This window comes from Hyposmocoma kahamanoa, unplaced genomic scaffold (genome assembly GCF_003589595.1).
Source record: "Hyposmocoma kahamanoa isolate Upper Pololo Valley unplaced genomic scaffold, ASM358959v1 76, whole genome shotgun sequence".
Taxonomy (NCBI): domain Eukaryota; kingdom Metazoa; phylum Arthropoda; class Insecta; order Lepidoptera; family Cosmopterigidae; genus Hyposmocoma; species Hyposmocoma kahamanoa.
In genome coordinates, this window is record NW_020653900.1 from 6865590 (window position 1) to 6879348 (window position 13759).

The 13759-nt window shown below is 35.3% G+C and overlaps 1 protein-coding gene across 6 annotated transcripts in view; it reads right to left on the minus strand.

The window, feature by feature from the left end:
- Window positions 1-233: 233 nt before the first annotated feature.
- The window catches only part of LOC113232649, a 50169-nt gene continuing 36643 nt past the window's right edge, over window positions 234-13759 (minus strand). Inside the window, exons 3-6 of one of the 6 annotated variants that reach the window (XM_026467425.1) lie at window positions 13338-13537; window positions 8482-8696; window positions 3986-4057; window positions 299-482 (exon numbers count right to left, since the gene is read on the minus strand). In XM_026467425.1, coding sequence (XP_026323210.1) covers window positions 4031-4057; window positions 8482-8696; window positions 13338-13537 — 442 coding nt within the window. In that variant the 3' untranslated portion in view covers window positions 299-482; window positions 3986-4030. Of the gene's footprint in view, window positions 501-3985; window positions 4058-8481; window positions 8697-13337; window positions 13538-13759 lie in introns of all 6 variants that reach the window. The other 5 variants (XM_026467424.1, XM_026467423.1, XM_026467426.1 and 2 more) reach the window with 5 other exon arrangements.

Consider the following 13759-nt stretch of genomic DNA (forward strand, 5'->3'; position numbering starts at 1 on the left):
ACATAAATAAATAATGTGTTATTTACATTGCACATTGTGTTCCTAAATATTCTTTGGGAATTTTAATAAGTTGACAGTAATATGATTCTTTCATTCATGGCCTTAAACCTTTTTTTTTAATTTTCAATATTCCATACATTAAGTTTGCTATTTAATCTTAATGCCAACTTTTAAGATTTAATTGTAGATTATTCTACGGCCATACTTACTGCGATGAATCAAATCATTCAAAATGTTATTACTAATTATTCAAATCACAATTTTCGAATAATGGTTCAAGGGGTTATTTTTTTCGCGCGGTTTTCAAATCGATTGTTCGAACGTGAAAGTCGATTGGTTAATATTCTCGAATCTTTCTGGAATGTTCTAGAATGTTCTGTCGCAGTGCAGTATGACGGTAGACGAGTCAGTCGTCATTTATATCATTCCGTTATCGCCAATGCTCCTTGGATTCTTCACGTTTCAGATGTAGCTACGATCTACTGCTTTTTGATGATAGTCTGAAAAGCATTCGTACGTTTAATCTTTTTTATAAAAGTTTCATAGGGTAACTTTAAAAACAGTGTTTTCAAGGTTTACCTATAACCAACAGTGGATACTTTAAGGGTATAGTTATCAAAAGAATGATATTTAGAGCGATACCACACGGGCACAATGATTTCAACGCACCCAATGCCACATGAGCAATGTGGTGTCGCAACGTAACGCACCGCCACTTGCTTACGCACCACAGCACCCCTCCCCACTTCGTTTCCTGGCCCCTTGTTCGATGCGCACTCGTTCTGTACCCGCGCGCCGATTCAACACACTATGTGGCATGTAGTTCTTATTTAAATGTAGTAACCACAACGCTGCGTCACGGCGCAGGCGTCCCGACGACGGCGACGCAACGCATCGTGTGGCATCGCTCTTACGGTATTTCCAATTCAAAATCGCATGAATATAAGAGACAAGAAAAATTTAATGAACGACAACTTTGACTAAGTTACAAACTAAACTGAAAAACATTGACCTTATTATTATTGATACAAAGGTCGTACAAACACAAAGAAAAATTCCTTCGATCTGATTGGATTCAAACAAGCGTCTGTTGCCTCACCGTGGCTGCTGCTCGCGCACCGAATCAGTAGATTTTAAAAATTTCTCTGTGTGCTTGTTGCACTATTTGTTGTTGATCTCTTTGTATTTAAACAGCTTTTTTACCGTAGCACCACCTGTAGGAAGCTTATGAAAGTAGCCACGGTTGGGCGCACGGCAGACGCTGGTTCAAGCCCAATCAGATCGAACGAATTTTTCTTTGTGTTTGTTCGATCTATGTGTCAATAATATTAAAAATAATTAAAAACTAATGGAGTACTTTCACAAAAAAAATACATCATGGTAGTAAAACCATAAAAGATATACAATTAAATCAATATAACATTAATTTTCATGAAGTCAGCCTAACAACGTACTTGATGGGATTGATCACAACATGATATCAAACTCAACGGATAGATTAATTAACTAAATAAGGCGTTACTTTGCGGAACTGCATGAAAATAAAAATGGAAATAAATTAATTTGCCATTCAGCGTACCCAGTGGAGGTTAAATCGTGCAAAATAGCTACGCTTGTGTTGAATATTTTTTCATGCTGTATGAAAAAATTTTCCACTCCACTCCACTCCACTGGGTTCGCGGAATAGCAAATTAATTTACTTCCATTTTTATCATTAAATTAGTTACTTAAAATAGTTGCAGCAATCATTCCTTGGTAGGTTGAGAAATAAGGAAACAAGCTACACGATCACCTTAAAAAAACATACTGTTCATTTCTATCACATTGTTTTCCTAGTGCAAAAATATATGCTGGCAATGTACAAGCACTAAATAGATTTAACTACTTTTACTTTATCTAGCTAAATAGTCGTCGTGCGGTGCTCTGTGCCTCGTTTATATCCTTCCAACAAATGTTCCAAATTACAGCCACTAACTACCTAATGATTTAAGTTGAAAATAATTTTCCCCTATACAGTGTATAATACTATAGCCTATACTCTGGAACAATTTTTGAGGGCCTGAGCGTCTAAACTACTGGTGTCTACTACTGTACAATTTAAATTAAAGGAGTGCAGAAATACTGGTGTCACATTTCACACACTAAATAAATAAAGTGGCTTAATTCGAAAATTAACATTATTTTTGTGACCCTGATAAATATTTTTTTTAAAGTCACACTTGGCGTAATAAAGATACATCTGCCAAATTACAACATTTCAGGACATTGGTTTAAAAATTGTACGAAGAAATTTGGTGTCCATATCTTTTTTATACTTAATTTTTGTTATAAAAAAGCAATTGATGGAACGAACTGTCCATAACAGTTGCCACTCAGGGCTTTAAATCGCAAAAATCTGAGGGGCACAGCCACTTCACTCGTCACTCTGAGACATAAGTTGACTGATCCCAGTGCCTGTAATTTCACCAAAATTTCAATAGGAGAATTAAAAAGTTTGACATAAACAAATTCATTTCATGCAGTTTGTTATTTTAATGATTAATTTTATGCAATAAAAGCACTTTTGGCGCATGATCACATGTGGCTTCATTATACCAAGGATACAAAATCGATTTTCATGTAAAATTGTTTTGTTGTGATAAATTGCTCGGGACAGGTACATAATTTATTTTTATAATGTTGTTTGTCAATTTCCTAAAAACTGTTTTTCTAATTAAGCCACTTTATAGTTAAAAGTGCGATGTTTACTTCAAACTCACACGTAACGCACATAAAATTGACGCAAAGATATCGAGTTGCGGAAAACTGTAACACCATACCATATTCACGAATCGTTACAAGTCAATCCGGAAAATTTTACCATAGGGACCTCTGGTAGGTTAGCATATGTCCTCTATGGGACGCTCCATATAGTAAAATTTCATATTACTAGGTACAATTATCTGCTAAAATATTGTGGAATAAAAAAAATCACCTTGTATTCACGATCTATGCATTTCTTACGGTGGAAGAGCATATTACGAAAATGTGATTATCTACAGTAAAAATGTGGTTAAATAAACTAATAAATTACTATATCGTCATCAAAGCAAATGTATACAACAAGTACAGTCACGTTCATTAATAGATATACACGAACGAAATTCAAATTCGAATTAAACAATCAGTATCCTTTGCGGTCATAATCCACGTCAACATCCATATTGGGAAATATAAATAAGATAAACGGAAAAATTCAAAATAAATGGCAAAAATTTAATTAAAAATAAAAGTTCTACTTTGTGTTAATTGATCTTCTTGTCTGCATGACAGCACTATTTTCCAAAGTCTTCAAAGTTAAAGATTTGGAGTAATTTCAGTTTTACAGAAACAGGCAAGTCTAATAAAGCTTGATCGTCTTTATACCCGAGATTATACTGCCTCATTGGGGGTTGAATATTTCACACATTTTGCAAGGGAATTTTCTTTTATAATTGAGCGCTAAAAGCGCAAAAAACGCCCAAATGCCCAATATTCAATTTTGTATGAAAATAGTAATTTTTAGATGCCTTATGGCCATATGGAATATGTAGCGCTAAATTTTAATTCAATATTTTCATTCACAATGTTCGACACTGGTTGTTCGTGATTATAGGAATAATATTGTCTGGATTTGAATCACTTCATAACACTATGTGACATCAACCCTGTGTGATGAGCGAGAAAATAATAATACTTAATAATACATACAATAAAAAACTAGTTTACCAATGCCATAGTCAGTTTCCGTAATATACAAAAGTCTCCGAAGCTTGATCTCCAAAAAATAGTACTGTACAATATATTAAATCATGTGACTGTACTAGTCCACGTCAATTTATAATAAATATGACGTCATCAAACCTACACACAAGATACACAATCTACTCGTCTACGCGCCGTTAACAACAACTAGCAGTTTGTACAACGCAAAACTACCTACGAATTGTTCATATTTTATACTTACATTTGTAATCCTTATATTGGAGCAATTGATTTCAACCATAGAGCCTTAGTACTGCCGTTTAATTTCGTTATTCTGTCATATGATAGAGAACAGTTTGTCAGATATAAATATTTTAGAGAGCGAGGAATCGGACAGATACCTAATGAGCTTTAAAAAAAATTTTTTCTTTATAAAAAAATTCTTAAACTCGAAACAGATAAGACAATCTTCAATGTCTTGATAATCCTCAAGCTTTGTTTCAAAAACAATTTATATTATAGTTACAATGGCAATGCACAAAGTACGAAAGTAATCTGAAAAAATTTAACAGTCTATAACTAACATTCTAAGCACATTTTGTAACTACAAAATATAAGAAAAAATAAACAACTTTTCAATGCTTGAATACTTCTCGATCGAAATATATAGAATTTTAACAGAAGACAAGAAGGAACCGCTTCAATAATACATTAGTGGGATAAAGGAAATGGCTTAGCATTTCAAAGAGTGAATGCCTACGTTTGTGGATAGCCTAAATTATTTCACAAGGCGTCTCCACAAAAAAAAAAAGTTTTTTCGACATCCGGAATAGTCCAGAAGGTAAAACCATGTAAATCGAATAACTGTGAATTATATTTTCTAGAAATTAGGTAGGCGTATCAATGTATTCGATACTGAATTCAAAACAATATCTACTACTACAGATTTTGAGCGCAATTTAATATACAAAAAAATATTAGAAGTACATTTTCAGACTGAGTCCAGTCCAATAATGTCGATTAATTCTACCTATTTGAAACAAATTCTCTTATTTAAGCTGACTAAGGTATTGAGAATACTTGAATTGAAAAAAAAAACATTTTTTATCAAAGGAGTCTTAGGTACTTATTCAGAAAAGGTTTATTGAAATTGAGTTAAGTTTGTATATAAGGAACCTAAAGTGCTAAATAGTATTATAACAACAGAACGTTTTAAAAAGAATGATACTCTTAATTGGCCATTTAAGATCAATCTTAAACTCAAATAAAATATATTAAATTAAAAACAAACGACAGTAAGACTTAAGGTGCTTTTGCACCAGTGAGGCGAGACCGGGGATTGTAATTTGTATGGCAAAACTTTAATTCTCTCCTAGCGCATCTTCGGTGGACATGGTCTGGATTGACGAGGATGGGAGAGGCAAGAATTAAAACATTTGTTGTTGTAATGTTGATCCGTATTGCTGCCTACATAGAGTATACTCGCGCGAGCTCGCGATGGCTACTCATATCAATTGTGGGGTACGATTTGTGATGTAAAAAAAGATGACTTCTTCGGATTCATCTTCCGTTAACATTATTTCATAATAATAATTTACGGGACATGTTACTTCAGTCGCATGTTTATCGCTAACTAAACAACGCTGAATTGTCTAGTAGTCACAGTTTTTTTTATAACATCAAGTGGCGGGACGAACTAGTCCTACGCTTGATGGTAAGCTACACGTCTGTCCATAATAGTTGCAGTGCCACTCAGAGCTTTAAATTGCCAAGATCTGAGGGGCACTGCCACTGCGCCCGTCACCTTGAGACATGAGTTGGTAAATACCATGTAGCTAACATTACTGCTTGGTGGTAGTACTTCCCTGGACGAACTCTTTCACAACGAGCTCCACACAGTGCGCGCTTACGAGAGCTAATGGCAATTTTTAGTGGAAATAGGCCATCGAGATTTTAATTCTCGTCTGGTCTTGCCTCGCCGGTGGTAAACCGCCTTCAAATTAGACGCTTACAGAAGCGCTGCAGCAGTGTCACTACTAATTTTCATACAATATTTAGAAACGCAGTTGCAGCACCACTGTCGTGACAGACGTGCCCACTTTTGCAGTCTCAATTTAGTAAACTAAAAATTGTTGAAGAGCTACCAGACAAGCGGCTGCCGCGCCGCTGCAGCTCTTCTACAAACGTCTAATTTGAAGACGCCCGTAACGTCTTTTACTATTGCGTGATTTTAGGACACTCAAGCAATATTTGCCTTTAACCATTAAGGTCCTGTATTTCTCATACAGATATTATACCTGTCAAACAAATTACTATTTTTTATAATATTTATAGTTCTATTATTCAAACTATATTTTCCGTTTATTGTGCATTGTCACAACACAAATTATTGTACAAACCAATTACTGAAGATACTAACAATGTTCACATTGTTTCAAGCAAGTCAAATTACAGCATTTTGTACCTATTGTAATGGTCTGTAATTTGCGGGAACATCATTTCCATAGGATAGCAAGATGGGAAAAGTGACACAATGGTTTTCACCTTCTATGTATTTTTTTAAGTTTTCACTTTAGACTACACGGTAATTTACCTGTGTTACTATTAATTATGTTTAACCTGTCATAATTGTTCACTATTAACAATACAATCACATCGGTTTTCATAATGTCGCCATCTCTGAGGTCCCAGGTTCGATCCCCTGCCGGGTCAACGTACGAGACTAACTTTTCTATATTGTCTCGGGTCTTCGTGTTTGTGGTACCGTCGTTATTTCCGATTTCTATAATACAAGTGCTTTGGTTATTTACTTTTGGGATCCGAGCAACGTATGTGATATTGTCTAATATTTATTTATTTATCTATTTTATTTTCATTTTTCACTCGAGTTTCTATGGAAAATCTGGTGTTGATGCTTCAATATAGGTACGTTCGTCTTTTGTGCCATTTTGGGAGTAAAGTACTATAAATAGGCAAAACAGGTAATATAATATAATATTATTAAAAGCAAGGTAATATAATATTATTATGGTCGTATAAATAAATGTTATTTGTTTATTTTAGTCCAGAAAATTCTACAAAAATATACATTCATCAACAAGATCGATAAACATGCCTTAACCATTACATTACGTGTGTTGCCAGTTTTTGATGAAACAAAAATAGTGTTGTCTTAAACGGTCGATTCATGACTCACTCAGTAAAATGACCAAGGTAAATTACATGTTTACAAATCAAGAATTTGATAACAGAAAAATGACAGAAGTATGTATGTAAAATATAAATGAAAAATATTCCATTTCAATTGTTCGCTAAACAATAGTTTAGCGAATATTTTTTTCAGATCCAAAACGCGTATATTTGTTTTTTAAAACAACCAACGCTTCGAACCCTTTACGGGTACCATTGTCGCGCCTGACTGTCTATGGGACTTGTAAAGACATTTGTCACACGTTGCATATGAATTTTTCGTACTTGATTGATTAGTATTTCTTATTGACTGATTGTATTGAACTAAATTGGCAATTAAACTAAACACATCATTTTTCATTGTGTGATTAGGGCCGTCAATTCGCTATCGCTAATCAAAATCGGACTATATAGACACTATGTTAACACGCACTACACTATGTAAGCACGGTACTCAGTGAGAGCTTAGTTTGGCTAGCGAGCATTCGGAGAGCGAGTATTTATTTCACTAGAATATTCTATATATATAACCACTGGCCGTTCACTGCCAGAATTCATACTCGCTTCGCGCTTCGATTGAATATATTTCCACGAGACATGAAAGTTAACGAAACTAAGAGCCCATGCACAAGGCATATTTTTTACGCGCACACGAAGCGTGTTTCACAATACTGATGAGCCTCAAAAAGTACTTGTATTGATTTATACGCGTGTATAAAGTTCGTTTGTTTGTATTCGATTCAACAACAATAACATCGCGTTGCAAAGCTGAGAAAAGGGGCGTGGAAGGGGCGCGTGGTCACGCCACTGCGCCACTTCGCCACCCACAGTCGTCTGTATTGCCTACGCGCGTTTACCGGGCGTAGAATCTAAATTGAACTGCGTTAAAGCGTAGCGTCGTAGACGCGTAAAAAATACGTCGTGTGTATAGGCTCTAATGATGGTGGTGTATACCAAGATTTGCTTGAGCTGCTTTCGCGAAGGAGCGCATGATTCTTAAGAAATATGCTTACGAAATAGACGCCTCTACAAAAATGTCAGTAACTAACTGAATTCAAGCACTACAGGTCTGACAACTCTATTAGTTGTCTCTTCTCATGCTGGATTCCTACGGCCGTGGAAGGGTGCCGCCCGAGTTGGCGCGAGTTTATTGCATTGTATTCACGGACCATAGAAAACCGTCTTTAGTCTTGTAAGTATCAAAGGACATAATATAAATAAATACAATGAATTTTGCCTTCGATTTTACCTGCCGGGTAACTAACACACATTGACACATAAATTAAACAGACACAGACAATTCGCTGACTCACGCTGCGACACCACGTTACACTTACACAAACACACTTTTCTTTCTTCTAAATATTTAACCGCAATGAGTTGGCAGTATTTGGAATAACTAGTTTATATGGTTTATATAATACTGTTCTGTGTATCTACCCTGCAGATTTATTGGTAATGTAAATAAAAAAAGTATAAAAGTAACGTATAAGAAAGATTAGCGAATTAGTACATTAATATTAAAAAATCCCAAAAACCAAAGATGCTCATACAAAACTAATCGTTCACCTGATGGTGGAACAGCTTCTTCAATCCGATGATCGTAGCCAGAAGAAGAGCAATCTTCGAGATCAGAAGGGCCTTCCCAACCATCAGGGTTAAGCCCTTGAATGTAAGGGCTCCGAGAAGACCGAACTTCATAGCTGCGGCAGCTAGAAGTGGTCCAATGTTCTTCTGGCGACCCCTACCGGTCTCGACGGCTTTAGGGGCCTTCAGGGATACTCCTGAAAATAGAAAAGTTAGAAAAATGACTTCGTGATGACAAATGGTCACGGGAAACTATTGAAGATTTATTATTATCCATCCAGGATACAAGGATTAAAAAGTCTGCGTAACAATGGAAAGAAAAGACAAAATGTTTTTCACAAAATTGTCATTCATTCTGCATGTAAAGTCTAGCACATTAATTTTAAAGACTTCCGTGTTATCTTTCTAACTTCTGTCTCGTACAATAATGATAATTAATATTTCTTACGTGTCCAGGTAGTGGACCAACACTGAATTACCCAGTAGAACAACAAAAATTGGTAAAATTTAACGTTCTTTTTTTGTTATAATGATAATATAATTTTTAAGCCCTAAAAGGGTGACGCTGATATAACGAAGTCTTTTCATTAGCATTTTTTGTAGGTTCTTTGGTGAGTAACCAGACATTTCGAACAACTAAACTATCTAATAAAAATTACTAAAGGCATTACATTACATTACTTTTTACATTACAAAGACATTACATTACTAATTTTTATGCTGACTTACGCCGTAAGTGTGCGCTTAATCATTACGGACTATGGCAGGACAGAATGTCAGCGAAGAATATGTAATCCATAGTCTACTAGCTAATTCATAGAGCTATTATGGCGTATTTTCATTAGGTCGACAAGTCGCCTTCGTTTATCCGCCGAATGCGGCAATCTACCCAATGTACTGAGTCGTTTAAGGTCCGTACCTCGCTGCCGAAATTGACCGAGTCGACTAGGTGTAAACACTGTCTCTCTAGTGATATCAGTATAGCATTGTGGTCTGTGATAGCAAAGTGGATCGATTCTCTTTTGACTTTGTTTTTTTAACCGACTTCAAAAAAGGAGGAGGTTCCCAATTCGAATGTATTTTTTTGTGTATGTTACGCGATTACTCCAGCATTTGTGAACCGATTTTTTTTAAATAATATTGAGTGACGGAACGAACAAGTCGTACGCCCGCCTAATGGTAAGCTATACGCCTGTCCATAACACTTGCAGTGCCATTCAGAACTTTAAATTGCAAAGATCTGAGGGGCACTGCCTCTGCGCCCGTCTCCCTCAGACATAAGTCGAGTAGTCCCATGTGCCTGTAATTTCACCAGCGCTCTTACCCTTCAAAACCGGAACACAGTACTGCTAACATTACTGCTTGGCGACAGAAATAACCACCTTACGGTAAGACTACTCTGGACGAACTCTTTCACAAGGAGCTCTACTGCTACTGCTCTACTTTGTTGAAAAGAGAATAGATACCTCAGCAGTGGTCCCATTTAAATTTCAAGAAAATATTCCACCTCTAAGGGTAGCAAACTAGTGGATGAATCTAGTTTCGCTTTCTTTTAACCGATGTCAATAAAACTTGGCAAATAGGTGAAACTCCAAAAAAAACCCCGATAAACAAACGTTTGAGGTCGGTTTAAAAAAATAAAAAAGTCAAAATTATTTATTTATAAATTATTTATTTATACAAACAACCTCAAAGCTAAACAACCACACTATTCATCTGGTCTCAAACTAGGGACTTGTAATTTTGCAATCTGTTTCCAGTTCATCTAAGATAAAGGGGTGATTTTACTGGCTTAAGTGTTTAAGACCCTAGTTCAACAAATTATTGATAATCATCTATTAGTAAGGATTTGTACGCAGTGGTGGTTCTAGGGGGATTAGCAGTGTCATACCACTCACTCAGTTTTAGCACCCACTGCAAATCAGCACCACAATCTTTACTCAGCTGTGACATTAGCTAAGTGGATCCTTTTACATACGCCACAGCCGCACACATGACGTTCATTAAAATTGAATTGACTGTTTAAAATTGGATTACACACATCAAAAAAAGTTTGCGATCAATAGCATAAGCTCCTATAATTCTTTAAATTTAACTTTATCAAGAAAAAATCTATGTTGTATGCTTTCTTTAAATAGGAATACCCTGTTTGAAATTAAAATATAAAACTATTTTTTATTATTTATTTTAAAAAATTGAGCCAATAATCATAATGTAATAGTGATAGAAATTTCATAGAAAGAAAAAGACTGTTTAATTAAACTTAAACAACAATTTATTATTAAAATTTTATTATTAATTATTGCGAACGGTCTGCGTGCAAACTTCAAGCCCAGAGGCGGCCCTGACTTCTGCTTTTATTTTAGTGGCGTTGATTGTTGGATCACGGGCTGCCAGCAATCTAATATAGCGCTTTTGGACAGCTGTCAAAACAGTTGGGCGACCGCTGCTGGGTCGGTCAGCTAAATTCCCCATTCCGTGATACCTCTGCAACGTAGCCACGACACAGGATTGGGATATAGCAAGCCTGCGTGCTATTACTCTCGTGGTGTATCCTTCTTCCCTCAAAGTTACTATTCTAGCTCGTAAAACCTCTGATAATCCTCTTGGCATTTTTTCAATCACAACTTTCCGCGAAAAATATCTTGAATCGCTTATAATTGACTAAATCAGATTTCTGAATGAGCGTAAGCTAGGACTGAAAGCCTTTTTATATGAAAAAACAATTGAACGGGGTCATTGTTTTATGTTCTAATTTATTTTTAAATAAAGAATCTAAAAAGAAGAAAAAATCATAATATAATCTACAGTAACAAAAAAGATTTCAGTTTTTCGAAGTGATCGCAAACTTTTTTTGATGTGTGTATGTTTCCTTCGTCATTTTTATTTTTTGTTTTACTTTTGCTTTGTCTTTTCTTTATTTCTTCCTATATATTTTTGTGTTGTTGCGTTGTTATATATGAATTTTATTCTATTCAAACAAACATTTACATTACATAAAAGTAAACAGAATCGCTCGGTGGTAAATTAATGGAATCATTATTAATTCCTATTTAATCTTTATTAAACTCCACAAAGATATAAAACCTTGATTGTAAAGCCGAATAATTCAATCAATGCTAGACCCCACTGCTAGTGTGTCATGCAAATAAATATTACATTCATTAACCAAAACATAAAAAGGAAAGTACGATAACTAGCTTTTTTGCTGTACTAGCATATTCTCGCATGTCGTAGAATACTATCTATGTCTATCTTCTTATAATTTTCCGCGATTTATCAAAATCTTTTTCATAAATTATATATTGTACCTTTAAACGGTGTAAAATTTGTACCTAAACATTCCCTTCTACAAATTCCGGGACTTCTCGGAACTGATGATATTAATTATGCATATTATTTAAGCACATTGGCAACAAATTATAATTTCCTATTAAGTATTTACTACAAATTATTATCTCAATCAAAATTAATAATGTAGTTGAGTTTCTATGGTATATGGTATAAACGGAAGATAACCTATATTTTAGACTGTTTAGAACATAAACTGTAAAAAAACGTAACTTTACACGCATTGATGACGACATGGGTATGTCTATACTAAGCTACGTAATCGATCACTGCTAATTACTTTTAATAACAATAATAATACTTGTGTTAAGACTTGCCAACATTTAATGTATTGAATCAAATTTGCAATTGCTTGTATTTGAACGATTGATTTTATAAAATGAATGTAACTTTCTGTTTAACCTGAATAAATAGAACATTAATAATAAATGATGTCATTAATCGACAAATGAAAGTAATTGCGGAATCCGAAGGCCCGTTATCCACCAAGGCGGAGCAAAGAAGAACTATGCTTTAGAAAACAATCTCATTTTATTATTTTTACTAACGACGTGGTTACATTTTTTTAGTAGGACTCGTGTGAGATTTCAACTAGATTTTTTTTATTAATGCTACATATTTCATGGTATATCTTAACTATTCTGACGCAAGTTGAACTTGAATACCCTCTTTCAACCGTCGTCCTGCGTCCTGTGTTTGGATTTCATTATTGGAAGGCTATTCCAAGATCGTTATCCCAACTACAGTTAGTGAATTACAAGGAGTTTTTGTGGTTTAGCCCCTCGTGACATTTGAATATTACAAAATTCAAACAATATACGGTCTGGAAAAAGTTTTGAATTAGGCGAGTAATTTTCGAGTAATTCTTATTCAATTATTTGTTCCTGAAAAATTTCAGAACTACAAGATGCAACCAAATTGGATAAATCAATGATTATTTTTTTATATAAAATATGGGTTCGCACTTCACCACAATAAGAACTATTAACTCAAGATGAGGTCGCCTATGGTCGGTACCTTGCCCAGAAGATGCCTGTTTATCCTACCCTTAAAGACGTCGGCCGCTTTTTAAGTGAACTTCTGAATTTACTCTTAGCAAACATAAATGATAATATATTTCGAAAAGTATTTCATTATACGATCAAAGTGACGTGAGCCTCTACCAAGAGATTACAGTGACAATTCTCGCTTGCGATCCTGTAAAATATTAGTATACAAACGTTGTTTTTTCTTGTGACCGCAATCACAGTAAACTCGTAGTAGAGGTACTGAGCCTCTATCATGAGATTAGAATGACATTTCTCGTTAGCGACCGCGTAAAATATTTGTATACAAAATGTTGTTTCTTCTTTTGCCCTCAAGAGGCGCTGTATAATTTGCCAAGTAAAATAATGAAATAATTTACGTGATCGCTACAGACTTCTCACTATAATCTTGTGGTAGAGGCACTGTACACGAAAAACTGATAAAACGTCAGGAAAACTCACCAATACCCAGACTTCCATCCTTTTCCTGTTTCCCACTGATGACAAGGTCAGCGTTGTCCAAAAGTCTGTACCGGAGCGATCTGGTCGTGGCAAAGTTGAACAGCTTGTCCACGATCACTTGCTGAGCCTGGTCTTCCAGGGACGTACCAGCCCTAGCCAAGGACTCAGACCTGATCGGCATCTCTGCTGCTACGCCATTGCTGCAAATAGAAGAATAAAATATTAAGCTGCAATCTGACAGACATTTCGCTCTCTCACTCGGTTCTGCATCGCATCGGGGATGTTTGCTAAAGCGCGCATAGATTGCTTCCATGCAATCATGCGCAAGCGGTGCACATCACTGATGCGTAGGGTGCCGGTCAGCAAAAGTACATACAAGACATGGACCATGGTTACATGTAATTTTATTATTATTTACTTTA